Here is a 27,991-nt window from a genome sequence, read left to right as displayed (position 1 = left end):
TACAGAGTCTTAAGCTTTATTTTTCTATTGGCCAGCAACTTAAACTGGGTTAAAAAAACCAAAAGCAATGAATATTGTTACACAGAGAAAAAAGTATAAAACAACTCAGTGGATACAAGCCAACGTACTGTTTATGTCTCATTCTTCCTGGCCTCTCCCAACCCTGTACAATGTGTTTGAAGGGAATGGGCAAAGGCAGCTATGAAGATATATTTAAGAAATCAGAAATATTGCTTCAAGCAACATGCTCAATATTTTCCTCTTAGTTAGTAGTCAATACTTGTTAAGGAACTTTACAATAAAACAAGAAATAATTTAGAGATTTCTCCTTTTAGATCATTACAGAATAATTTAGATTTCTTTCCTCTCTTTCTTACTGTTGTGGAACCAAGGATACACCTCAGTTCCTCCACTCTCTTTCTGCATTAGTTGAGGATTATTTCATAGGACTGATAATGGAGGAGTTTTGAGATTGACCTGCCCTGAATTTTAAGTGTTGCCCTTTAGTGCCAGTCCACAATTTCTGCTCCATGAACCAAAGCCCCCACGATGCTGCAAGACCCTTTACTGGTCTGGATGACTCTTATGTTGGCTGTCTGCTGCCAGGAGCTCAGCCAGCACTGCTAAAAGGCCAGAAGAGGGAAGAAATTCATTTATGAAGGCTTGAGCTTGTCTTCATTGCTCAGAAACATCAAACTCCCCTTTCTGCTGCTTCATGAGTGTAACAGGCATACCAGGAAGGAGGGAACAAGACAAGAGGAACACAGGATCCTGTGAATTCAGGCTATGATCCTGCTGGCATCAAGTCCATGGAAATGTCTGTGTCCTGCATGTATCCAGGACCCCAGTGCAGAGACAATATTTAATTAAAACCTATTCCTCAGCAGCAAACAGCTAACCCAGCACTACCAAATTACCAAGTACACTGGGGCAACTGGTTGGAACTGACTCTCCTGACTTTCTTGGCAGTAACCAGTAAAGTGAGCTTCCAGACAAAGCCAGAAAACCCTCAGCTCATTAACGAGCTATTTGGAAGCTGAAAAACATTGGTGTATATCCATTTCCTGTCAAGGGAGGTAAACCTGGAGGTTTTAGTTAGAAAAATCAAACCAAGGGAACATCTCAAGATGTAACAGGTGAAAAAGGTACTTCCACTAACTGAGCAGGCCAATGGGCAGCAAGATATGGCAGCCTCACTAAAAGACCAGTTCTTCACCAAACCTGATCAGGGGATAGGGAGGTGGAAATAAGAGTCCTCACTCATGCTGGAAACCAGTCAATAAAACAGACTAGACCCAAAAAAGGCAGTCCATCATCTTTGCTCCAGAACTGCTGGGAAGCAAAAGGCCTCTTGTGGCTCCTAATGGCACTGTGTTGGAGGAGGCTTCAAGGAAGAGAAAGAAGAATTGCTGAGGAATCCTAAGGCACCCACAACATCTTGGCAACATGAGTGTCACACCTAGATTTCAGCTGCACCAAGTTGTGCTCCCAGTCAGCTGGGCAAGTAGCTCCTGCCCCCAGTAAGCAGGCAGGCATCCTCTCTGGTGGAGAACAGCTGTGTTAGGACATTGATGCACACTTGGGAGGAGGGAGAGAGAGAAATCTTCCATGTACGAGAAACTCAGCTCTGGCTCCAGCTCAGTGCAGAACCATCATCTGTCCTCACAGTCAGTGCCTGTGAGCCACTTCTTAGGAGAGCAAACCATGATTCTTGTACAGCATCCTGATAGCTTCATGTTGGCTTGGGAGAAGCCTCAAGGGAAATGGCCTTGGATAAATCTTGCTTTGTAGTTATAGCAAGGGACTGTTGTGCTAAAGCTTCTAGCAGAAGATGCGCAGCTTTTTTGTTTCTTGACGCTGAAGAGGAGCCGCTGAACTCCCAGCTGCCTTGTACACAACAAGGAGGGTGACTTTCCCCAGAGGGGCAGGTAAGGCAGTGCATGATTCTAAAGGCATTCAATTGCAGAGCCCAGTCCTCAAGTTACAGACACTTTGGTGGTGGTGGTGGTGAAGAGTGGTCAGGTTTGGCAGGTGCTAAGGGAAGTGGCAGAGGGGGAGCAACAGAGCTCTCACAGCTATTAATATGGTTCTGACTTTAAACTCTTGTACAAGCAGCAGGTGAAAATCATCCCAAAGATCTACAGTGTAAAGGGAAGAAAGAAATAAATGAAAACCACAGAATGGATGCAGTGGAGTCAGCAACTTGCAAATTAACAGTTCAGACCCACACGAGTGTCAGTCAGCTCCTGCCTGGGGATAACACACTCCAGCTTGCAATAAGCAGCAGGAAAAAAACAATCTGTGCTAATCCTTGTAATTAACCACCAGTAGCTTCCTGGGGTGTAATTTGGCTGCTTGCCAGAACAAAGGGGAAGATGAGGAACTCCCAGATACATCTGCATAATGAAAAAAGAATATCCTCTGCCATCCCCTCTTAAAATGAGAGTGCAAGACATTCACATTCTACACCTTCATTCGTCACCCTCTTGCAAATCATTGCAGACCCATAGGGCTGTTCTACAACATGACACAGCTGAACGAAAAATTCTGGGTAACTCGAGATAATCCTTAGGATCCCGGGTGGGAAGATCCCTGCTGCAGGGCAGGCAGTTATGGGACACAGCCACAGGAGGGCTTCCTCGAGCTGCCGAGCCATGGCCTCCCATAGCCCCGGAGAACAACTCCTTCCCCGGCCCTGCTGGATGTGACACCTGCAGGGAATTCACCAGACTGGCACAAAGGCTTTTGCTTTGGACCTGGTGAATCCTCGGGTCTCCGAAGTACCTGGCAACTTCTTGCCAGGCAGGGAAGAGCAATAAAACATCTTTATTTCCATCTCTCAGCTCAGGAGCTCCTTCAACTTCTGCACAGCACCCCAAAACTCCCCTCAGCCCTTTTTACCTGGACACAAGCAATGCTGATGCCAACTGCCCCGATAATTTTCAGATGCTCTTGAATGAAGTTTTCCAGCTTGGTAATGCAACCACTCTGCAGGGTGAAAGGGAGGACATGGAAAATCAACTTCATTTTAACCACTTGTTCATTTTAACCCAATGTTTGTGATCCTTGAAAGCAGCACTTTAAAAAGTGGTGTCTGTGAGCCATCTCTTCCCCCAATATCTCTGGAAAAGCTAAGCAGATGATGTGAACTGTGAACGGCATCATGCCTGGTATTGCTCAGGACCAGCTGGCTCAGGAACCTCTGAACAAACCCAAGGTGGCTGCTGGCAGTGCAGGAGAAATGCAGAACTGACCACATCACACACAGTGTCATTCTTCTCTCAGGTATGTGGAGAAAGATTCACTCACTCACTGCCTAGCTCCTGCCTGGAGAGGATATTGATTCCTGTGAGGCCAAAAGGCCAAGGAAATGCTGCTGAGTGCATCCTAACATAACTCAAGCCTTTTAAGAGTAAATTCTTCCCACTGCTATTTATTACAGTCTGGTTACTGAGTTTTGGTATGAACCTGGAAAGCCAACTGTCAATCAAGGACCAGAAGGATCTTCATTTGCACCTCATGGAGTATTCCAACCACAGGAAGCTGTGCCAAATGTAGGACTTGCATCCAAATCACTTATCAGAACTAACAACCTCTCCTGCTTCCCCCCAAAATTGATGTACAAAAATAATTATTTTCCTCTGTATCAAGATATTTAATAGCAGTCTACAGAGCTGAACACTCAGCAAAAGAAGTGAATTCTACATTCCAAGGAATGTTACTGACCTTGAAGCCTACTGACAGTTTGCAGTAATAACCCAACACCATCATTCTCTGCCCACCTCCTTTACACACTTTGTGGCAGGTGGCTCTGAAACCCTTCTTCTCTTTACCTCCTTGTAGATGTTGGAAGGATGGTCTCTTCTGCCACACAGGTCAGTGATCGTCTTACAGCAGCTGTCTGGGACCTTCCTCCCACTGGCCTCTGGAGATCTGATCCACAGGCTGTCGGCCCAGTCCGTGTAGTTGTTGCTCCCACAGCACTTGAACTGCACACACAGAGAGCAAAGGCTGAGCCTACAATCACTGCAACCTTTTTCTCCTCCAGCCTCCCACATCAAGCCCTGGGCCTCACCCTCCTTTAGCTATTTCATGGGTTTGGTTTTTTTTTAATAATATTAGTGACTTTTGTGTTTAGAGTTCCCCAAATGTCCCTTTAAATATCAAGTTCATCCATCCTTCAGCAGCTGTGACTTTTGTTTACTGCTGGGACAAACTGTAACCAGAGTGCACCTGCAGCTGCCTCAGCTCATAACTGCGTGTTAATGATGGCAACAGGATAAGTTTAATTACCAGTCACCATCACAAATGCACCTGCTATGGCACTATGCAAAGAGCAGTCCCTGTGCTTTGAAAATGCCTATGCACAAGGGCCTTCTCTGTGGGAAAACCTGTCAGAACTGTGGCAGCCCTAACCTGAACCACCCCTGAGCCAGGCACAGCAAGCAACAGTGGCAGAAGAGTTCTTCTTTCATTACATCTAGCTCTCTAGGGTGCTGAAAAGCTTAATGAAAAATGTCAGCAATTTCTCCAAAGCTTTGAACTGGGAAAGTAGAAGCAGCTGTCAGAGTGACTTGGCAGCTCCAGTTCACTGGGAGCAGTTCAGATATCATTTCCCCAATGCTACTGGTCATGCAATTCAGTGATCACACCATGCAATTCTGCCAGTTGCACGGCTCAGGCCTTGCACTTCACCCAATTTTGTCTTGAATCAGAACATACACTCAGCTTACAAAAGAAATACCTGCAGGTTGGACGTCAAGAGATGCCTTTTGTGTGCCTGGTTTTAAGCTCTGAAGCTGCATTAATTCTCTTTGCCTCCAGAGCCACCCACCTCCTGCTGCAGTTTGTCCACTGCACTGGTAACACTCTCTTCTCCCTCCCTCCGGTACTTCTGGGTCATGGTGTTCTTCAGATTTTGTTTCAGCTCCAGGCTCAACTGAATGGAAGAGACAAATGGGATCAAATCACAAGGCAAACTCACTCCTCAGAATGACCCAAAGCCCTGCATAATTCCATTGCTTTTGCTCCAAGAGGAGGATGGAGAACTTAGTGGAAGCTGCAGCTTCCTTCTAGACCGTCCTCCAAGGCTGGACTGGACAGCCTTATTTCCAAATGACTACAGATCAAACCTCTGTTTTAATAACTGCAGGGAGGTGCTTCGGGATCAAATTTCAACCTGTGTTACACATCCCCACATGGCTTCTCACCTTGCATGTGCAAGATTGCCAAGACATGCCTGCAGTGAAAGGGAATACAAAAGTGTGCCTGCTTAAACATGAATATGCCTGTGAGACCATGTGCAGTCTTCTCCCTCTAAAGCCTGTAAAAAAATACTAAAAACTCTATTTTTGTAAAAAATACAAGTCATTCTGTCCAGGAGCAGGAAGAAATCAAGAGTCCTTGGCATGACAGACTAAAGCCACATAGACCAAACAGCTCTTGTATCATCTTGAAAAAGGATGCCACAGGAGGGAATTAAGTGTGTGATTGCAAAAATCACTGCAAGGCCTTTCTTGATAATAGAGAGACAAAGTCTGATTTTGCAAGAGCAGAATTTCTAAAAGCATAATCATAAACCACTGGCAGGTTCAAGTGATTAGATTCAAACACTTATTCCCGTGGAGACTCTTTTAATCTAGCTGAATTCTTCTCACCCTTTGGTGACAGCCAAGAAGTGCCAAAGAGCCACATCCTTTTTTTTTTTTTTTTGTTATCCTGGTTGCATCTGTTTTTTTCTTTTTTTTTTTTTTCATACTGGTTCATGCAGCAGCACTGCTTTAGTCCAACACCTTTGAAATTCCAAGTTTCCTATGTAAACCAATATACACAATGCCAACATGCATTTTAGATGGGGTCAATGGAATAAACTGAGCAGCCTCTTTATATACCTTTTATTCTACATAGTAAGTAGTAAATGAGAGGTCAAACATCTGGTTATACTAAACTGTGCAAAATACAGCCCGGAATTTATTCTCCCTTTGAAACACTGCCTTCTGCAATCCCAGGTGTCAGATGAGGACAACACCTACCTCACAGAGATGATATGAGGCATCATTCATTAATATTTGAAAAATGCTTTGAGATCTTGGGCTGGGAAGCTCTATGGAAATGCAAAGGACTTAGCATAATAGAAAGGAAAAGGTTCAGCAACTGGAAGGCAGAGGCAAATAAAGAGGAGAGTCCATTAGCAGAATTATTACTTGGGAGAAAAGCAGTTACCTGTGGGCTCACGGGGAAGAACTGCAGCATGGAACAGAGATAAAGAACCAGTTTAGACACATGCATGCAAGCCTTAGACACCAAAGCAAGGGCTGAAATAAAAACAGTGGCAAACAGAGCAAGCAGCCTGCAACCAAGAGAGAAGCAGGATTTATCAGCCAGAGGGCAAAGGGACGTGCAGCTGTTGATCAGAGATGCACTCAAGTGATCTAAAACACTCAAGGGTACAGTTCTGAATATGCTGCCCCTTATTTCAACCCGGGGATCAGCTCCTCTTCATCCATTGTCACATATGAACCTCATGCCTTTGCACAGACGGATGGACAGATCCTGGCTTCCTGCCATGCCTGCCAGGATTGATCTTTTCCTGTTAAATATGCACATTCATACCCCAGATCCCTCCTGGCAGGAGCCAGTACAGTTCTTTGGCTCCTTGCAAACCACCAGCGCCCATCCAAGGCAAAGCGTAGACAGTCCAACAGAAAATGGAATGGCAAGGAGTCCTGGCAGTGAAGTCAACAAGATGGGATATTCAGCTGCTTTTCAGGCAGCCATTTGATAACAATCCTAATTTGCCACTTCCAATCAATTTCCAGACATGAGAGCAACTTTGCAGGCAGTTTGTGCCTTGGCGGTTAAACTCCCTTTGAAAGCAAAGTGATGAATTAAGCTCTGCTCTCAGCAACAGCAAGAAGTGCCAAGCCAGACCTGCAGCTGTTGGGAGCTTGTCCTGTGTCTCCTGCCCCTCAGCTGTGCTGCTCAAGTAAAGCTCTCAAAAGTTCTTGACCTGAAAGGACCTCTCAGCTGATCCATTTGTTACCTGGATGCAGCAGGAACTGTTCCTGTGTCCTGAGCATGATAAAGTGGCATTAACATGATTTCAGTTGTTTGCACTATGCCTTGAAGACTGTAAGGAGAGTTCCTAGATCTACACAGCCTCAAAAACTGTCTTCTACAAGGCTCTGCAGAAAAACGGCATGAAGTGCACCACAGGAAGGAGCTAAGCACCAGGGCTGAGCAGCCCCTTCAAGTAATGACCACCACTTTGCCAAAATCAGTAAATAATACAAGGTCTTTTGTATATGAAGAGGAGTGAGCAGGTGAACCCAAACAGACCTATGTCCCAAACTTCAAGGCCAAATTTTGGCTGGAGAAATGGGATGATAACAAGCTGTTCTCTCTCCCTTGTTTGAGTCTCCAAGGACTAATGTCCACTCACCTGCTGGTAGTAGATATAGGCCAGGATTCCTGCAATGATCTCCAGGAGAAAGATGCATAGCAACAATATGAAGTACTGTAAAATAATGGGAAAAAGACATCAGAATAGGAGAATAAAGACATTAGAAAGGAGATGCCAGGAGGCAGCTTTTCTTTACCTGGTAAAATGCCTGACTCTGTCCTCACTGATGCTTTTCTGCAGCAGTGTTCAAAAGCAGGTGCTGGCATTAAGACTTCAATAGGGTAGGAAAGGAACAATCCCACAGATTAATAAAAAACCACCAAACCACAGAATAACTGAAGACAAGCAGCAGCAAGTGTGAGTTTAACTCACAGAGCCAGAGGGATATAGAGAATGGAAAAGTGCAGGCAACCAAGATAAGATCACTGTACAAAAGAAACCTAGATAGATAATCTAATGACTACACTCATTATCATAGAAAGTATCTGATTCTGACATCAATACAAAAAAAAATTAACTTTTACTTGTTTTGACATTGTTTAGGGCATTTCACCAAGTTACTAAGGAACAATATATGTTATAAAGATGACTCAATAAAACCACAGAGGGCCCATTTCACCAAATATACAGCACAGCAGCTAAGCATAAAGCATCATTTGTGCTCCCAGTGACTTTTGCAGGGCTCAGCCACAGGCTGAGGGGCACTGTAGAAGTGGATGGACTTCAGCACTGATTCACACTCAGCACTGAGACTGTATGTGCTCCTGAACTGGGCTCCAGATGGAAAAGCTCTGCATCTCAAAAGCAAAGTGAGAAGAACTCTTAGAAGACTAATAGGAGAACATGACTATTTCCTAAAAGGGCTTAGTGGCAATGAAGTGAAAAGGGTAAAAGCCTTGCTTACCACAAGGAGAATCAAATGGGCAGTACAGAAAACTTTGGCTGGGAGCCCTGTTCTATTCACAGACAAGTCAGAAGCCAAACCCATGAGGAATATATGCAGTAGATTAAAAGGACTAGGCTGGCCTGAAAAGCCAGGGTGATGCATCCACTTCCTGCTTAGAGTCCAAGACAGTTTTTCAGGGAGAACCCCTCTCCTGACAAACAGCCCCTGCCTTGCTCATGGTCAGCAATGAACAGTTTCTTTACAGATCCAGGCTGTTCTGTGACTGCTATTAAATTAATCTTCCTGTAGATAATGCTGAAGAGATCCCAGTTCCAGCCATAACAAGGACCTCAAGCTAGGTTCCTGTAAGAGCTGGCTTCCCCAGGACAGAACAAACAAAATATCTCCGTTTTCTGTTTTACCCTCAACCTTAAGAAAGTTCTGTTACCAAGAGATAAAGCAAATGGCTCCCTACAAATATAACTGGACATCAAACCTGCACAAAAAAGGACAGTGAAGATGTGGACACAGCAAGGATGCCTTCTGCTGCACAAGGGTTACACCCCCACTGTGCACTCTTTTCATTAGGTATTTCCCAGCCCCTTCTGCAGAAGTAAAATGACACAAACACTCAGGCTTCCTCCTTCACGAACCCTGCTGGGCTTCAGCAGCTGCAAAGGAAGGACAGCTGGGTTTTATCTGCAGTCCAGGCTTTAATCTGAGCACACAATCTCGGCCTTTCACTCCCCTGCCCCAGGCTCTCCCCTGCAGCCATCCCGACCATCCCCGCAGCCTGTACAAGGCACCCATTCATCCCAGGGCAATGAGTCACACACTGCAGTGCAGGATAGCTAAAGGCTGCTCCCAACACTCCCAGGAGGTTGAAAAAGGGTGAGAAAGGGTTGGCAGGCCTTGACACAACGGCTGGCTCTCTTTTGTTGGGACCTTGTTATGCCCTAACTGACCTGACATAATTTCTCTGCCAAGGAGGGGCAGGAAGCTGAAAACAACCAATGGACTGGAAAGCTTATTTATTTTTCCTTGCTCTGTGTAATGTCAGATGCATTCAGGTAGAGCTAAAGTTATGTCACCACAAGCTCTCTGCTCACTGTGCTGGCTTACAGTGGATAGAAACAAACACATATCCAGCAGACCTTAACAAATCTGAGTCACAAGTAAAACCTTGTGAGGGAGCTTAGTGCATCTACCACCCATGAACCCAACCTGTCTCTGCTGATACACTCCACCATTATCTTACTCTCATCCTTCCCTCAGGGCCACTTCTAAGTATCATGCTGATATAGGGGAGCAGCAGCTCTCACTCTGGACACACACAGAGCACAGGGCAGCTCTCCCTGCTCTTCAGCTGTGGCTGCAAGGCTTCCTTAGAGGTCTGCTATGGGAGGAGTAGGGCAGCTCTGGCATGGAATTGTAGGGACATGCCCTACTTGTTTCTCAAGTCAGAAATGTGTGATCACCAGAACCTCTCTAGCAAACACATGCCTGGACCTGGGTGGGCTCTCAGCAAAATTTACCCTGGCTCTGGCTCCAAGACTGAGTCAGGGCTTTTGGGTGTCTCTTCAAGATCTAAAGAGCCAAATTCCATCCGGTTTTGCATGAGGTACCAAGTGTTAAGTGTGTTTTCTCTGAATAATACAAAAAATGGTTCAACCCACCTGCAACCTAAATAATTATCTGGAGACATCTTTCTACTACCTGAAAAAGAGATAGATAGCAACAATAATCCTAAATCAGCAACCTCACTTCAGTGGGAGGGTTCCAAGCTGAAATGCAGCAGGAACAGAAATCCTAATCCATGTGAGTTGCCTTCTCCCTGTCCAAGGTAGCTGACTAGAAAAGGCAGTGTGAGGGGCCAGGCCTGAAAAAATCACCTTCTCTCTTTACAAGCAAGGTCTCCTATTTGACAGGTCTTTCCAACAGTGGTCTGTGTCCTTGTAAAGAGCTGGACTGCAGCCTCACAGCCAGCCAGGCTGCAGATCCACTGCCTCGCCTGCTCATGGAGCCAGAGAAACTCCACCTCTGCCGCCCAAGGCTCAGCACAGCACATGGTTAAGGAAGGCCAGTAAGAAATGACAAAAAAGTAGCACAGCTGTCAGTGATGAGCAATGAAATACTATGAAAATCCTTGAAGTGGGCTCATAAAACTCAAATTACATACAAGGCAGAAAAAAAAATTCACAGCTTCCCAACTTTTCAAGAGAAAAACAAACTAAAAACCAGATATGTATTTTACAAACATCATCCAAAGCTGTCAGTAATCGATTCTTAAAAGCACCAAGGCAGCAGTGGGGAGAGCACAGCTCTGTGCTGCTTATACTGCTCCCTCCCACATCTACATGGGTCTCTTGTACAGAGGGAAAGTGGGACTGGCTGGCACAGCCCCTGGGGTGACTGTGAAGCTGTCAGGATTACTGTCTGAGCTCAGAGCTGGCAGAGGCCCCCAGCCAGGCTCACCCAGCCCTGGCAAGCACAGCCCTGTCTCAGATTACTCAGGGCAACCAAAGCAGAGCACGAGCAAGAAGAGACAATAGGTCTGTCACAACCAGCCACTCCGAAAGGACGCGTGGTGTAAGGAGACAGAGTGACCTTTTATTCCCAAGAGAAAATTATTCATTTTCTATGGCAGAATAACAAAGAAAACTCCACTGGATTTTCATATGTAGCTTCTGGCTGAGGAAAAAAGACAAAGGGAGATCTCTCTGCCATGGAGAGTCAGTGAACCAAGGCCAAAACCAACTGCTACAGACCAGGAACCCACTGAACAAGCATCAGCAATGCACTCGCTGTGTCTCCCTCTATATTTTATTCTCCCTCCCTGGCCCTACTCTGCTTCTTACAGGGATTATCAGGTCTGCATAGCAGTGAAGCATCAGGCTTCCTCACAACTCTTATTTCTGCTCCTCTATCCAAACTAAAGAGGAGAAATGGGGTCAGTCAGGTGAACAAGGATTTGCAAAGGGAGGAGCTGGTAACTGAAGTATTTTTTTCTGTACCTGTGAATGCCAAGAGCCACTGATTGTTATTTCAGTCACTGCACTCACCACTGCAGCCCAGACACTAGAACAGACTGCTGCTACACTCCAGACTGAAAGGGAGATTTGAGAGGGAGCAAGCAAAATAGAAACCTCAGGGATGGTAAAAAACTTCAGTGTAGGTGGGTGAGCAGGGAGCTCAAGAAGTAACACAGAGAAAGCTGTAAAAGAAGCAGCAGATTATCAAAATAGCATGGCTCTTCTTTGTGGAAACAAGACTAAAGTAATTTTTTTGCAACTGAAAAAAAATATTGGAAATGTCCTGATCTTTGACAACCAAGTGAAAAAGTGTATTAATCTGGCTTGAACCTAATGTCATTAAAAATTGAACCTAATGTCATTCGTTACAGGTCTCTCATATTTTCCTCCCTCTTCCCATTTTCCAAAACAGAATACAGAATGGACAAGGAAGAAGAAAGATACAAAAGCCACAAGATTTTGTTTTGAATAATTTCCAAAAGATGTTCTCACACTAAGCACAGGTATTTCAACTACATTTTTTACTCTTGAACCATGCAGCACATTCTTTGTGTGGATGAAACAAAATGCTCCTGTCCTCTGGGACATGGACAGCACTGCTGTCAGGAGCTGGAGACCCTAGTGATATCTGCTCTAGGACAAACAAATAAGGCTGGTGCACAACACAACCAAGATGCTTCCCCCAAATAAAACAATCAGGCAAAACTCACCACTCGTAGCAAATTGCGCCGCTCTTTGAAGGTGGCACAGCACCCAAGGATGCCAGTGACCATGACCACCACCCCAGCCACCACCAGGATATAAGCAGTTGCAGAGTATGTGCTGGAGGAGAGTAGGCTGATGTAGTCACTCTTCTCAGCCAGGGTCCAGGCTCCCACTGCCATCACGGCCCCGCCAGCCAGCTGGGGAGAGAGAGAGAAGAAAGCAATGATGGGTGTCTGAGGCAGGAACTTCCTCACCTCCCAGAGCAGCTGGACAGGGACAGCAGGATGTGCCACAGCTCCCTCAGCTAGCCAAAGATGATCTACATTAAAGGATGGACCCACTGGGACTTGAGCAGGTCCTGAGCTTCCAGACATCCAGTTCAGCACCCCAGACAGCCTGAGATGGAAGCTATCTAAACCATCTACCGGTGTACAGCAGTTCATGCTCAGACCAGAGTCTTCCCAAATGTAGCCACACTGGGTTTTGGGCAAATAAAACATGTCAAATCTGTATGACCAGCCTGGCTGGCTAAACTTTAACCCTTGTGACAAGTGAACACAGAGAACCCAACCACATCCCTAGTGGTGCCCTCTCCCCTTGTAAGCCTTCAGCTTCCAGAAGGTTTTAGGCAGCTTCTGGTAAACTCAGACAGTTTTTCTTAAAAGTCTGATCTGGACACTCCATTGCTCTGTCCCATGCACCGAAGTAAAACATAATCCTTTGGCATCAGTAACTTTTGTGCTGGAAAGTATGACTCTAAGAAGCTCTAAAGCGGATCAGCTGCAAGAAGGTGTGTGTCATCTGCCAGCACTCCCTCTACCATTTTGAGAGGAGGATTAGCAAGACAGTGGAGCCTTCAGGCTCTGGAAAAAGTAAACCAGGTGAAAAATCAAGGCTTATTTTCAGGCTTCCTGTGATTTTCTATATTTGGTAACATGACCTAGAAACAGCCACATGCTACAGTGTCAAACCATAACTTCTGCAGCCTGAGCAGCCAAGCCCCAGGGGTGACATTTCACCCAACAGGACAAAGGCTGTGTCCTACTGACATCAGCACTTCTTCCCAAAGACTTCATTATACCCAAGATTTCTGCATCCCTGATCCCAAAATTGCAGTGCCACCTCATTGCCTCTGACATAGACTGAGTTTTCTTACCCAGAAAAAGAAGTTGAAGATGAAGAGAAGGTACTTCAGGCAGATGGTCCCACATGTTTCCTTCTTTTCTGTATACTCACGCATCTTTCTGGTTCACCAAGTTCCTAAAAAAAACCAAATCCAGAAAAGCTTGAGTCAGTCATCACACCACTTCTCCCAGAGGGCCAGCATTACTACCCTCCTCCTGCAAGATCTAACACTTGCAACCCTGTGAAGTAAGCTGGTGAACAAGCCATTCAGCTGACTTCAGGGGCACAGGACAGTGCTTGCTCAGATAAAGAGCTCTCCTATCCATTTGGGTGACCTACACACAAGATCTTGCACAATCCCAGACCTGCTCTCCAGAAAACCCCAGCCTGGCTCCTGACGGCAGCCTGTAGCTGCTGTTTTGAAGGCGGCAACGGAAACCCTGTTCTCTGATATTTATGGAATAATCTGTCTCCAAATAATATTATCTTCTCACTGGCATTAGTTACAACTGCCTTAAATAGATCCTTCTCTAAGTTTGGGCTATTTTTGATCTTTACAACTGTAACTGGGAACACACTTCTTGTATGTTAAGATGTCCTATCCTTTTTGAACCCCAGCAGTCTGTTGGAGTAATTAATTCTCCTCTTCACTGCTTACTTTCCATGGCCCTTCTCACTGGCTGGCTGTCCCCCAGGGCACTAAGAGACTGTCCCAGCTACTAAGAGGAAGAAACACAACCCTTGGCTTCAGATCATCTGAGGGCATAAAATGCCCCTGCAGATATGTGAGCAATGGAATTTTGTTGTGAGTCAGTTCCAGTGCAGTGTTACAGACCTGCTGCACCCTGGAGCAGGCTTCCCACAAATGGGTCTGCAGCAAGCACAGCTCCATGTTACTTTTCTGCTTGTTGTTCAGACCCCAAAGTCTGAACCTCTCAAAAAAATATCCTCATCACTGCCTGACCAGGCAGACAGGCAAAAGCACTGCACAGAGTATTGCTGCCAGCATCACCTATGTGAGGCAGGATGCAGAAGTGCAACCAAATCCTCACCACTTGCATTCAATTAAAAAATCATCTCTTTCCTCCCACACCAGCCAGCAAGGAATGATGCAAACATTGTGCACCAACATCAGAGTGCATTGCTTTCCTAAACCAGCAATTTCCCTGGAAGCAGGAAGGCAAACCACCTCTACGTTTTTCCAGAGGCATGGAGTTCATGCTTAGTTAATATACAAAACTTCTTCACACAAGTGATGCAAACTCCCTCCAGGGAGCCACCGCAGCTACACCCAGCCATGCAGTACAGATTCATCTGCCTTGGCAAAACACCTGACAGCAAAGAAAGTGAGAAACAGGTACACACAGCCAGGCTGCACATCAGCTCACTATCAGCATTATCTTTGCCACCACACTTCCAGTGTCTGGCTTTAGAGCCAGACGAACCAAGGCCGGGAACAGCAGTTGCCCATTCTGCAGCATAACTGTATTTTATTTGCAGGAACTATTTCCTTGTGCTTCATGCCAGCCCACTCAAAAGCCCCAGCCAGGCCCCTGCTTTAGAAACTAACAAATGAAGCTAACAAGAAAAGCAAGAGTGTGAACATGCCAACAGTCCCACCCATGCCCATCCCCTTCACCATTTCACAAGAAAACATTTTTCTCTGGAATAACATCTGGCAACAGCAGTTGGCAGCAGAATGGTGCTTTACTGGCAAAGGGAGTAGCTCTGAGATGGTGGCACAGATCAAGGAGAGCAACTCTTCAGAGTTATCTCCAGAAGAGATCATAACCTCCGGCAATGCTCAGATTAATTACCATGTTGCAGCCACAAAAGTGCCCCGGGCTTTGGGAAGGATTGGATGCTGATGGTACTGCATGCACTGACCAGGCTTGCAAATTCTCCATGAGAAGAACGGAGAATGCCCCAAGAACACAGCATTCATGGAAGGTGACAGATTTATAGTTGCCAGAGGCTTCATTAAGCCACAGAACAAGAATGGCAGCAGCAAGGCAGCCACACACGCCTGCGCAACTCCGAACAGGTACCTCAGCCCAGATCTGAGAGATGCCTTCCAGTAACAGGACTTCTGGCCACCCCTTCTAATATCAGGGCTGCATGTAGAGGAATGTGCACTGCAGCCTTGCAGAGACTGACCAGGGGATGTTAACCATGCTTTCTGTCCTTAGGCTCCTTGGCTCAGTTTCCCTCTTGTTCCTGAGGATTTTAGGAACCGGCCTTCCTTCATTGCTTCCTTCCTTCCATCCATCTGTCCATCCATCCCCTACATATTGCCATAGAGCAGGTGCTGGCCCCTAGCAAGGGATGCTAACTTGTCCCTCCTTCTGATCCAAGAGCTCAGAAATCCCAGTCACAGCTCCATCCAGTCCAGGGTGAGGACTGGGCAGACACACAGCTGAGCCTGCACTTGCATCAGATGACAGACAGTGTGAAATCCCCCTCAAGACTGCACGTCCTGCTCCACCCAGCACTGGGTACAGGCCTTTCAGGCAGCCTGGCTTTGCTGCTGGCAGGAGAGGATATGCCTGTTTCCAGAAAGCTGGCAGGGAACAGCTGCAGGTTTATAAAGCAGGGTGAATCACCAGGGATGGCAGACCATGAATCAGAAAGCAATCAGGGCTGTCTCCTGTCTGATCTATCCTTCCTAGCCAGGAGCAGAGCTGGTGGCTCTGGCTGCTGCTGCACTGCTCAATGACTCACCCAGCCAACTATTCAGGGAAAGGCAGCTCTGCAGACCCTCTTTTTGGAAGTGGTGTTTGTGCTCCTTGCCTCACACAGGGTGATCTGCTGCCTCCCATCACCTGCAAAGACAGAGTCAGGCTTCAGGGAGCTATCCTGGTCTTCAGGGAAAGCAAGAGAGGGCAGGACACTACAGTGAAATGTTATTCCCAAGGAGCCCTGGCAGTGGGAGGGGGGAACCACAATCTGTTTCCCAGGCTTAGGGTCACTTCAGGCTCTGAGCCTCATGGTCCCAAAAAGCAGAGAGGTGTTGATCAGTGTCACAGCACCAGGATGAATATGAGGGCCTCATCCTGAATTCACTGACATAGCCAGGGTCTCTTGCCTTCAGCCATCCTTATAACAAACCCTCAGAACTGATATGAATCACTCTTGAAACCGGACAAGGAGCAGCAACAGTAATTAACACATATAATTCTGTTCTATTTTAAACACTGTGGAAAAAACCTGTTCTGAATCACTAGCAATAATTACACATGAGCTCTCTGATGAACAGGAAATGGAAAGCTCTGCCACAAGGGTATATTTACAATTATATAAAAACATATTAATTAAACATGAGCTTCATAATGGGAAGTACTGTGCTAACTGAAAAAGTGGTTAGAAGACTAAAAGTATTTCCATAATGAAGTTTACTTGGTCCAGTCCAACAGACAGTAGTTTCACCAGCAAGTTAAATTTCAGCAAGCAATCAAGGAATGCAGGCTGTGAAATTAAGTCCCACAATGGAAAGAAGTATTTTTATGGAAGTCACAAGAATCAACAAGAGGTTCCTACTATGCCCACACACACACTGCAACAGAAATGACAGAGAGAAATAATTCTCTAGGGAAAACAAAATGCATTAGGTCGAGAGGTAAAAACAAGTGACAGAACCTGTAGATAAAAAGGAGGGGTAACAGTCTGAAGATTAATTCAAGAAACTGGGAGTTGAACAGCTTGAATCCAGCTTCCCACTCTGACACAGACTTTGTGCGTAGACTTGGCAAGTCCCTCAGTCTGACCCTTGCCTTCCCTTCCTCCCCAGTGCAAGACCCTCATCTTTCTCTAAACCCAGTGATTTTATGAGGCTCTGCACTGAGCTGATGGAGGAATGCCAGCAGAGAGGCATGACAGGCTCCAGGTGACTGGCAAATTGGCAAAAGCCCGACAGCAACACGATTTCACAGACTCAAAAGTGCTTTTGCCTGCAAAGACTACTTCAGCCAGTGAACTGGAGTAACCTCTTTTATGATTAGTAAAATACCTACTTATAATGAGAGGAATGCCTGGTAAAGTGATTTTGGCAAAAATTTATAAGGCTTGCTGGTTTAAATACATCAGACATTGAGAGATGCTAACAATGAAATATACAAGTAACAGTGAATAACAGTGGAATAACAGCAAAGCAAGGAGGAACCTATGCAAACATCTCAAAAAGATAAAAGAGATAAAGAGTGAGCTCATCCTGTCCTGTGTGACTGCAAGCCACAGCCTCCTAGGAGGGTAAGAATATACAGTGCATGACTGCCAGCAAGGCTGGGATCACATCAAACATGAAACCATTCTATGATCTGATTTTCTTGGGCTCTCATTCTACCATGACTGAACCCTTAGGACAAACCAGACCACAAGAGCTCACCAGAAGTTGAGCAGTATGGCTCCAGTTCTGGTTGCTGAGCATCTGGGAACACAAGCACTGCACAGACACCTGGGAAACCTAAAATTTCAATGGCAGGACTAGCTCTGTGTATTCCACACCACACCACTGTATTTTTCCTTGCAGACCCAGAGGCACACATAAGCATGCACACACAGCCCAGCTCAGAAAGCATATGACATGCACACACACACACTCCTGCTGGATAGACATTCATTTAGTCATCCCAGACACTGCTTGGTACATTTGCCTCAACTTGCACAGTAACAGCACTTAATTAAACAGCAAAGAAAGCCAGGCCTCCAGGCTTTTTCTGCACAACCTGCCCTAAAGCAGCATCTGACAGATGGGGAAGAAATAATGCCAAAGAAAATGAATAGCTCCCAGGCCATTAAAAGCATCATTATTTAAAAGTATTGATTTTTGAGTGATAGCAAGCAAATTGGTATCCAACACATCAGTGACAACTATTCCACAGATAACTCACACACCACAACTTAGATAACTTCTAACATCTTTGCCAAAGCACATAAGAAAGACTTGCTGCAGGAAATCCCACTGCACCTATGCTGTAACAAAAGTGCAACCACTGGGCACACTGCTGGCCTGGAGGGAAATGTTCCACTGGAGATGACGTGAGCTGGGCCAGATAAGCCTGGCAGCCATCAGCAAACAAAGCAGACATCCTTCCCTTGGTATGTGCAGTGCAGGTGTGGGCCAAGAACTTTAATCTTCAGCAAACTCACTGACATTCTTCATCAAGGCTAAACTCCAGCCTTTGGAAGCATGACCTCTCTTGAGTTCCCTCTCTGTAAGATGAAAACATTACCACTGACACTTTACCTAGCCCTCTGAACATCCTCAGAAAGGGCCTCCAGCTGCCAGAAAGCAGCTAAAAGTAATTTAAGTAAAGCCTTCCCAGGAGAGGAATTCTAAAGCTTGCAGGTAAAGAGGTCAAATTCACACTGTGTGCCATTAGCCACCTCAAACTGACAGGCAACATGGATCAGCAGTCTTGACACTGACCTTTCACCACCAAAGCAGGTGACAGCACCAGTGCAAACGTTCAGTCCTCTTCAAAGGCTTTTTTCCACCCCCTCTCTTCTTGCCGGCTCTAGTCTGTTGCTGGATTTAGGAAAGCAGAAAGCTAAAGGAAAAAAGAAGAGATGCAGAGAATCATGAACTATTCTGAAGACTATTCTGAAATCAATATATGATTATATGCTTTGCCATCAAGTCCTTTAAGTAGACAGCACATGATTTCAGAATACCTCTCATGAATGCATTTGATTAAAGTGCAAAGTGTGCACTGGATAACAGGGAAGAGCTTAATGCAGCAGGGGGGAGCAGGAACATCATCTGCTGGTAGAAAGCTGTCAGAACAGGTTTGCATTTACTGCTGTATCCTGTAATGCTGCCATCAATTCTGTCAAGGCTGTGTACACAAAATGACAGCTCATTCTGGTGGAAAAGGCCTGAAAGCAACTCCATGAGAAAGCTCAGGAAGACCCTTCTGTGCAGTGCAAAGCCCTTCTTGGTGTTAGTGCCATGAAGTGATCAAGTTTTCAACCTGGTCATGGGCAACCCCATCCTCCCTCCTTCCTCAGCTCTCCCTTGATGAAGCCATGTAGCCACTGATAGACACACTCCAGTCATGGGATTCATCCCATCAAGATTCACTCATGGCAAGTAGGTTGTGGCTTTCTAGCAGCACAGTGGCTTCCAGGTCCTCCCATTTGTTGCCCACACTGAGTGTACCAGTGCAGAGACACCTCAACTGGGCTGTCAGCCACATCACCTTATTAGAAATATCCTCCAGTGTACCCAGCACATGGCAGAGCAACAGGCTGAGGGCCCTTGCTAGCACTCCATCCCTCTGACCTTGGTGTGTCATCCCATGGCTTGTCACTTCTGTGGAGGCAGCTAGGCTGCATAAATCTGTACTGGAAATGGCCTCTAGCATCCTCTCTTTCCCCTGTTTTTCTAAGGTAGAGGGTTCTAAACTAGCACAGTATGGGCAACCTTCATTTATAACCAGCTTGGACTACCCCTGCTTCCATTCCCTATGAAAAATGATGCCAATAAGAGCTAGAAACTTGCTGATTCACATCACTACACAGCCTCAAGACCACAAAAACATCTCTTCAGATAAACAAGTGGAAATTCCATTTCTTGCACCACTGGAAAGCAGGCCAAACAAAGTTCTTGGGTTTGTTAATTAAAGGTCAGATAAAGGAACTGTCTGAGGAGCTAGGGAGAGGAGAAAAGGCACAGTCACCTAGAAGGCAAGCAATAGTTCTTAATCCTCCTGAGGTTGGGCCCAAACTCTCCAAGACCAGCCCTAGTGCCCTGCCCTTTCCTCATCTGCTTCATGCAGCTCCCACACTCCTGGCTTTTCAGAGGGGAAAGCTGACCCAGGACACAAAGCTCAATGCTTTGTTTTCCATCTCAGCATTTTGGAACGCGCTGCAAAGTCAAAGTACTTGTGCCTTGGACTGGGGAGAATGCAAAACATAAGTCAGGCATCCACAGAGGAGGAAAAGCTCCTTCTAAAGAATTGTCATTTAAATTCAGGGGGGAGAGGGGGGACGGGCACACAGAACAGATTTTGGTCAAAATCTCTCCTTCTTGACATCTTTGGCAGATCCTGCTTGACCCTACCTCTTGACTGGGAGAGCACTTTTCCAAAGAACTGAGAGATGGTAAGATTTGTTCCCATTCTGGGAGTTTGGGAGGATCTCTTATCAACAGTCTGTGTCAAAGCAACATCTCCATGGGCACATGACAGCCCTGCTGTCACCCCTCAGAATGCTTGCCAAATCCCTCCTTTCTTCTGCCCTGGCTCAAGGTGCTGTGTTTTGAATAGACTCCTCAAGAGAGATGCAGCCTCCAAATTCCTGCTCATTTTGATAAGAGCCAAGCATCCAGAGAGGAGCTGCATGCCTAATACACCTGAGCAGTCACCTGCTCTTTGAGACAAGACTGTCTCTCCAGAGAAGAGCATTCAGACCTTTCACTCATATTTTCAAGACTTTACTCCCCCAGGGGAGGGGCTTACTGAAGCATAAATAACAACAAGCATAAATTTCAAACTCAGCAAGGATTTACATGTTCAGCACCACCCACATACCTGCAAATTAAGTGTTTTATGAGGGGGTTAGCCAAACTGAGTGAGGCAATGCCTGGCTGCAGGATCCTCGAGGATAACAAGGACCTCGGCATAAAACCAATTTTACAATCATGAAGAAAAGAAAGCATAAGAGAGAAAGATAAGAGTGATCCAGCGTGCCTGGGACTGTGTGTCTGTACCCTAGCACTGTTTCACTACAAAGCAAACAAAAAGCCCTTCCCTGACAAAACATTCAGTCAGCCACAACGTGAGAGCACAAAGCCCATGTCTCCTGCTCCCACAAGTGGGAAAGCAGGGAAACAAGCAGCCCCTCCAAGGACCTAGTCCCCATCAGGAGCTGGAAGGCAGGCAGAGACCAGCACCCACTGTGCGACCAGGGGAAACTCCTTCTGCGTCAAACAACCTCCTCTTGTATCCCACAAGGCCTCCTTTATCCTGAAGGATCCCAAAGCACTTCACGCTATTTATACACAGGAACCACTTCACCCGTCATTGAGCTGAGGAGAGGAACAATAACCTTCTCTTTTCTCCCACTGGAAGCTGCAGAAATCAGTGCCTAGCTGTGTTTGCAGAGAGCTCATAGCAATGAGGGCTTGACACAACAAGGAGCAATAGTTCAGATAGGTCAGGGTCAGCCAACAGACAAGGCAAACTCTTCACTGCAGCCCACTATTGGTATTTTAAATTCTATTTTCCCAGCTCTGCTTATGGGCATTGTTTGGGGTTTTCTTTCCTTTTTTTTTAATTTTTAAGCAGGGCTTTGTCTGCACTGGAGAATTTACCAGTAGCATTTCTAAACAAAACATTTTGTGCCAAATCAGCTTTCTGCCTGATCCCTTCCTATTCATTATCTTCCTATTCATCCCATTCATTTTGAGCCCAGCGCTCAGAAGCAAAGCCACTGGGTCCTCAGTGTTTTCAGAGAGTGCTCACAAAACCTCCCTGCCCTGTAGCCATGCCAGTACTAGAACCAAGTCAATAAGCACTAAAAGTCCTGGGAAGATAGAAACCCTCCCAGCCTCCACAAAGCCTATTCAAAGCACTCTCCAAATAATGTAGCAGTGATAACCATTTTTTCACTCTCTGCAAAAAGCTGGGTTTTTACACGGTGGTTTGTGCTGAGGGCAAAGACTAACCAAAGAACACGTGCTGCATTGTAGCTACTACACAGTCACTCAAAATTTGGCTGCAGTCTCAGTGCAGTTTTGTTCCCTATAAATCTGTACATTGAAAAGGTGCTCAGCTAAAAGCCAATAGATTTTCTACCTCCCCACAGTGTCAGGTGCATATCCCATGGCAGATTGTCATCTTCACTGCACCAAACTCACAAACAAATCATAGGGCTTAAAATACCACTGTTAAAAACCTATGCAGCAGTATTTGGAAGAGAGAGCAGGCAATTTGTGTGCCACCACAAGGTACATCTCTAGCCTCTCAATCACACAGTGTTCTATAATCTCACTGCCTGAAAGATCCTCTGCCTCCTCAAAGAACCCCAATAAAGAAAAAAGAGAGCAGGTTATAACAGGAGCACAGAGAGATTAAGTGCCTCTCCCAGCAGAGAGAAGGGGTGAATTTGCCCTCCTCAACATCCATCCTCCAGCAGCCAAGCTGTCCTGTCTTCTGGAAGACCAATGCACAACACAGAGCTATAAACCATAAAGTTTTTAAGTTACTTGGTAGCACTCACTGCCTTGCCTGTGCCCAAGACACCTGACTGCAAACAGCACAAAGCAAGAGGTGCACAAAAATCCACACCAGCTTTAGCTATTGTACAAAACTTGTTTTGTTTGGAGTGACTTGTTCCTGTTGTCACTTTCTGTGGTGCAAAGAAGGAAAGCAAGTCTCTGGAGTCATCCCACACATCTTTCCCAGGCAGCCTGCCTCAGAGTGAACTCCATTAAAATCATATTTTAAAAGCAGTTGACAAGGGATTTGGCAGTGGAAACCAAGGTCAACATTCTTACTGCTTCAGACCTGTTGCTGATTAGCTCAGGACTGGCGCCAGCCATGCCAGAGAAAAACTGAGCATGCCAGCAGTGGAGCAGGTACCTGCTGTACCAGGAATGGGGTGATGCACTTTGCAGTGCCCTGGCACATAGACAGAAAAGGGAACATCATAGAGACACAGAACGGGGCAACAGCAGCTCTCACCTCATCATGGCAGCCACAGATGTCAGTGACAACTTCAGGAGCCTCCCTTTCTACACAGAATATCCTCATGTGGGAGCACTCACATCTGGAAATACCCACTTTTCTAACAGCAGCATCAGGAATGGACAAGAAATCTCTTCTGTCCATCAGTCCTTATATATATCCCCAGTAACATTGTCTCTGGAGGTGTTCTGAAGTGGTCACTGAACGATCTGAGGAATTATATTCCTCTCCACAGCTAAAATCAGTTTATTAGAGTCAGATCAAATATCAAGCACAGTCAAGGGCAATTAAATGACATTTCATTTCCCAGAGCTCTAAGTTGAAGTTCATAGAAGCTCTCTCCTGTTGCTATAGGAGCAGTGCTGGAAACAATGCTCAATCAACGCTGCATAAGGCTGCCTTGAAAAGGATCGTTTTTCCAGTAAAATTAAACAACTCCCAGCCAAAAATAAAACATTCCTCCCCCTTCCGCCCTGCCCTTGTGCAGCACGTTTTAATGACTCCAACAAAACCATTTACGCAGCTGTTTTTGGAGCAGCCTGCTAACTTGACCGGGAGGCACCAGCATGTGGATAAACAACTGGGAGGCAAGGGCTGCCTCCAGGCAATTACTGGCTGGCCCTTCCCCAAGGCTGGGAGGGGAAGACAGGCTACAAAGAACTCCCTGGTTCCACAGCATGCACCACTAAGCTCCAAAGAAATCCCCCAGCCCCACGGCAACCACGGCTTCCCTGAAACACCTGGCTGTGCCGGTGGCACGGGGAGCTGGGCTTGCTCTGCTCCTCTCTGCAGCTTCGAGCAAAGGCACAGGCAAAGGGCAGCTCTCCGTGAATGTTACAGAACCATCATAATCAGCACAGCAACTTGGGCCAGTCTGTCTCAGTGGACGTCCTGGTTTTGGCTGGGATACAGTCGGTGCTCCCCTTAGTAGCCGGTGCAGTGCTGTGGTTTGGATTTAGTAGGAGAACAATGTTGATAACAAACATGTTTTGGTTGTTGCTAAGCAGTGCTTACTCTAGATCAAGGTCTTGTCCCTTTCCCACGCTCTGCCATGAAGGAGGTGCACAGGAAGGAAAACACCATGGCCAGGACAGCAGATCCAAACTGGCCAAAGGGAAGTTCCATGCCATAGAAGGACCATGGCCAGGACAGCAGATCCAAACTGGCCAAAGGGATGTTCCATGCCATAGAAGGACCATGGCCAGGACAGCAGATCCAAACTGGCCAAAGGGATGTTCCATGCTATAGAAGGACCATGGCCAGGACAGCAGATCCAAACTGGCCAAAGGGATGTTCCATGCCACAGAATGTCAGGCTCAGGATATAAACTGGGGGGAGCTGGCCTGGAGCTGCTGGTCACTGCTGTGGGACAGGCTACAGAGTTGTGTTGTGCATCATTTGTGTTTCTTGGGATTTATTCCTCTCTCGCTCTCCTTTTCATTAGTACTATTGTTATTATTAAAATTATTACTACTATCATTATATTTTAGATTTGTTCAGTTGATAAGTTGTTCTTATCACAATCCATAACTTTTAATTATAATATTTTACTGATTCTTCACCCCATTCCAACAGGGCAGGGGCATGAGGGAGAGGTGGCTCCATGGTACATAATTGCTGGCTGGGGTTAAACCATGATAGCGTAATCATCCACTTCATTTAGAGCTGGCAAGGAAAAGAAAGTGGGAAAGGGTTCTAACAGATGCCAGCACAAAACAGCTGGACTTCAAAGGAAGCAGGAAAATGCTGAAGGGGATTTCTCCACCAAACCACCCTCCTGTTAACTTAGGACTCTATGAAGAAGCTTCAACAAAGGAAAGCCTAAAATTACTTTGAAACTTAATCCTCCCCGCAACCACCCCATCCACCTTAGAGGTCAATTTTCAAGTCAGGAGGAACCATTATCATCTCATCTGATCTCCTGTTATTTTAAAGCTTAACATTTAAAGTCTAGAAGCAGTCCACTCTATATTCTACAGTAGCACATTCTACCCTGGAATAACCGTCAAATACCAAGAAGACTCAAGAATACCTCAGGAGATGGGAGAAACCATACTTTGTTCCCTCAGGAGCCTCTAAAAACATAACTGGCACATCCCCAGCATCCAGACTTCTTTGAGCTCAGCAGAAAGCAGCAGAGCACTTTGCTCTCCGTTGCTGGGCAGACTCATTATCCATCTTTCAATTCATCCAATGCCATTAGTGAGCAGGAGGGGGAAAGCAAGCTCACTTGTAGGTTAAGACTCTCAGTAAGTCTTTAAGTATTAAAAGCAAAACATACCCAAGAGAAAATCTAAGAACAACAGTCAAAAGTTTCTGAAGAAACCGAGTCACTATCTTCAATACTAAATGCCCACTGTGAAAATGAGGTTCCTCCAGCATAGACAAGGATAGAGGAACCCAGAAAACAAAACTTACCTCTTGCTTTTGAAGAATTTAGAAAAACCCTAAAATCCATGCTGGAGATAACCAGGTCAATTCTAGCACAGAAAATTTTCCTCCTATTACTCACCTCAGCCAAAAGAGTGTTCTAGCTCTGACTGCCCAGGGCAGTACAATGCAGGGAGAGGAGACCAGAGCTGGCCACACATGGTTATCAGTGTCAAAAGTTATGAGGATACTGATGACCCACAGCAGTTGTGCCCTCATACACAGGGAAATCAGCTTCCCACTTTTCCCCTGTAAATGTGTTATGGATAAGAATCACATTGATGTAACTACAAGAATTTATTTTGGCTACTCTCACTGCTCTCATCTAAGTTGGCTTCCCCCTCCCTTCTTTTTCCCTTAAAAGATTGTTAAAATTCTCGATGAAGTAGCAAACAATAAAACCCTTTTTTCCTACAAGGGGGTTCTCTTCCACATGGAGACAGTGGCAGCCAAAGTAAAGCTCACGATGCCAGTGAAAGCAGAGGTTTTCCTCTGCAACTGTCTGTTTTTCCCTCCTCCCAGGCTTCTAGCAGCACACCTGTGAGAAGGATGCACGGTTCCACAGTGCCTGAGGGCAAACAGCCCAATGAAGTCAGCAACCACGATCTTGTCCCGGTCTAAGCACAGTGATTTAAGCTCCCTTTTTTCTTCCTGTCTCAGACACTGCACACACCAGAGGTGAGCCCTGTGGGGTGCACAATGGACAGAACAGGCTTTTGTTTGTCTCTCGAGAGCCCATTTCTGAGGCTGAGCACAGCCTCATTCCTCAAACATGAGCTCAGCCGGACACATGCACTCTTTCACTGTTGAAAAACCCAGACAACAGGGACTAAAGGTTGCAGGAACCAGCCTGACAGTTCTTCCCCAAATATAGGAGGAGGTCCTCCCAATAACAAGAATTATGTCCTTTAAAAAACCCTCCAAGTGGACAAGGCACATTGGAGACCACACCAGATGTCTCCTCACCTCCAGCAGACCTCTCGCCTTTAGCCAAGTCTCCCAGCAAAGATGGAAAAGAGTTATTCCACATACAAGGGGGAACCTGCAACCAACCACAGGTCAACTCCTCAGCAAGTGGTACTTCCACACAGGACTGGACTCACCCTTTCTCTGCTTCAACACCCAAAACCACAAGCACAAAGCCCAACACCTCCCCATCCACGCATTCCTTGCACACAGCACCTGACACAGAACCATGAGACTCTTTCCTGCTCCCACGTGTCCATGTGCCTTCTGTGGCTTCTGCACTCACTGTACACCCCTGTGATGGCACACACAGCTCCCCACCACCTCCCTGGGAGCTCTGCATGCAGCAGTGACCATGGAGAAAAGGAGCCAACCATTTCTGTTCCCAGGGCAGTGTGGGGGTAAGATGTGGGATATGAATTCCTCCCTTCTGGATTCCACCAAAGCTAAGAAGAAATACTGACATTCACAAGCCATGACTCACGCCTGCCTTGTCAGACACTACAAAAGTTGTGCTCACTGCCTGGCATGTCAGAAATGCCATCATGGCTGCCATCTGCCAGTTGGCTCTGATAGGAGATAAATTTCACCAAAACCATCCTTCCTCCTTATTTTCTTTATTGTTGCACCATGATGGACAGTGAGGGTCAGAGTACTCCCTAAAAACCACAGAGGCATCGTGGCTGCTACTCTAGCAGATAAAAGGTCAGTGACTCACTCCAGACAAAACAGAAACCTCTCCCACACTAATTCCTACCTCCCACAGTAATTCCTACCCCAAACCACGCTAGGTCCCAGTTTTAACTGAATTTCATTAGTGAATGAGCCAATTAATCCATTGTTCATCCTCCAGCTATGGTAAATCATATGCTTGTACTGAAAGAGCTGCCAAGGTCTACTTTCAGTCTGTGTTGAGCTGATTGCACTCCTGTCTGAGATGCACCTACAGAGCTGTACAGCACTTTTCTGGCTGGGACTGGACATTCCAGCAAGATCAGCAAGATCCAAATGCAGCCCAGACTCTAAAACACACCTGTTAGTCCACCACGCAATGCCAATAGTGAAAAATAATAATAATCTGCTTGATCTTTCTCCTGTCCACTTCCCCATAGGAGCAGAAGTGTTCCAGGGTGAGGTATCAGACAGGTTTTCACCTTGTCCATTTGAACAGCACAGCAGATCTTTCTCCCATAGTATCTCCAGAGGGTGTTTCTTCCTTTAAACCTACCCCTCTCCTACAGTGGCAGAGACATCTGGGAAACATGCTGCAAATTTCAGCCCAACTCCACCGTGCCTTAAAAGCGTCCATCTTCCACACTACAGCTACAAAGACAGATCTCACCAAAGCACAGGCACTCACCCTTACAACTCTTCCCACTGCTCCAGCTCCCCACTGCTGCTTTCTTTCTTATAAAAGAAAACCTGGGTTGAACAAGTGAACTTTGCTCCTTTTGTATCCAGATCTGGCACCCACCACAGATAAGAAACAACGGTCAATGCCAAACATTTTATGTCACCAACTTCTGCCTCGGCTTTTCTTTACGAAGCCTCATTACCACCACCAGGAACAACCTGTGGGTCTGAGCAACATCCTCTCTGGCACCTCCCACACATCTCATTTCCACCTCTCTTAAGAGGCCACGCCACACCCCACATCCTCCACACTTCCTCTCTGGGATGCACTCACCGCAGCAGGAAGGAAAGGCGGCTCCATGGCAGCCTACAGGGATGCAGGCAATGCAACGTCCATCAGAGCTGC

General features: G+C 46.1%; 1 protein-coding gene across 3 annotated transcripts; it reads right to left on the bottom strand.

The window, feature by feature from the left end:
- Positions 1-27,991, bottom strand: CD151 (CD151 molecule (Raph blood group)). 3 transcript variants are annotated; one of them, XM_031055797.1, is made up of 11 exons: positions 27,920-27,991; positions 18,576-18,696; positions 15,872-15,972; positions 13,182-13,285; positions 12,031-12,222; positions 7,442-7,516; positions 6,223-6,243; positions 4,835-4,939; positions 3,834-3,989; positions 2,902-2,988; positions 1-2,138 (listed from the first exon to the last, which is right to left on the bottom strand). In XM_031055797.1, exons 4-11 carry the CDS (start codon positions 13,263-13,265, stop codon positions 2,079-2,081), a joined length of 780 nt encoding a protein of 259 aa, XP_030911657.1. In that variant the 5' UTR covers positions 13,266-13,285; positions 15,872-15,972; positions 18,576-18,696; positions 27,920-27,991; the 3' UTR covers positions 1-2,078. The 3 variants fall into 3 exon arrangements, with proteins under 3 accessions (XP_030911657.1, XP_030911655.1, XP_005419565.1); XM_031055795.1 differs by lacking the exon at positions 15,872-15,972 and having other exon boundaries at positions 27,920-27,939; XM_005419508.2 differs by lacking the exons at positions 6,223-6,243; positions 15,872-15,972 and having other exon boundaries at positions 27,920-27,938.

This window comes from Geospiza fortis, unplaced genomic scaffold, assembly GCF_000277835.1.
Source record: "Geospiza fortis unplaced genomic scaffold, GeoFor_1.0 scaffold66, whole genome shotgun sequence".
NCBI lineage: Eukaryota > Metazoa > Chordata > Aves > Passeriformes > Thraupidae > Geospiza > Geospiza fortis.
The sequence above is the reverse complement of the archived record's forward strand: the minus strand, read 5'-3'. Positions and strand labels throughout refer to the sequence as shown.

Excerpts from the sequence above, each read along its gene's own strand:
- CD151 (XM_031055797.1), bottom strand. The coding sequence starts at position 13,265 with ATGCGTGAGTATACAGAAAAGAAGGAAACATGTGGGACCATCTGCCTG. Across the intron at positions 4,940-6,222 it reads TCTTCCCCGTGAGCCCACAG|TTGAGCCTGGAGCTGAAACA; the intron begins GTAACTGCTTTT and ends TCTTCCATTCAG. Across the intron at positions 2,989-3,833 it reads CTTCCAACATCTACAAGGAG|AGTGGTTGCATTACCAAGCT; the intron begins GTAAAGAGAAGA and ends TTCACCCTGCAG.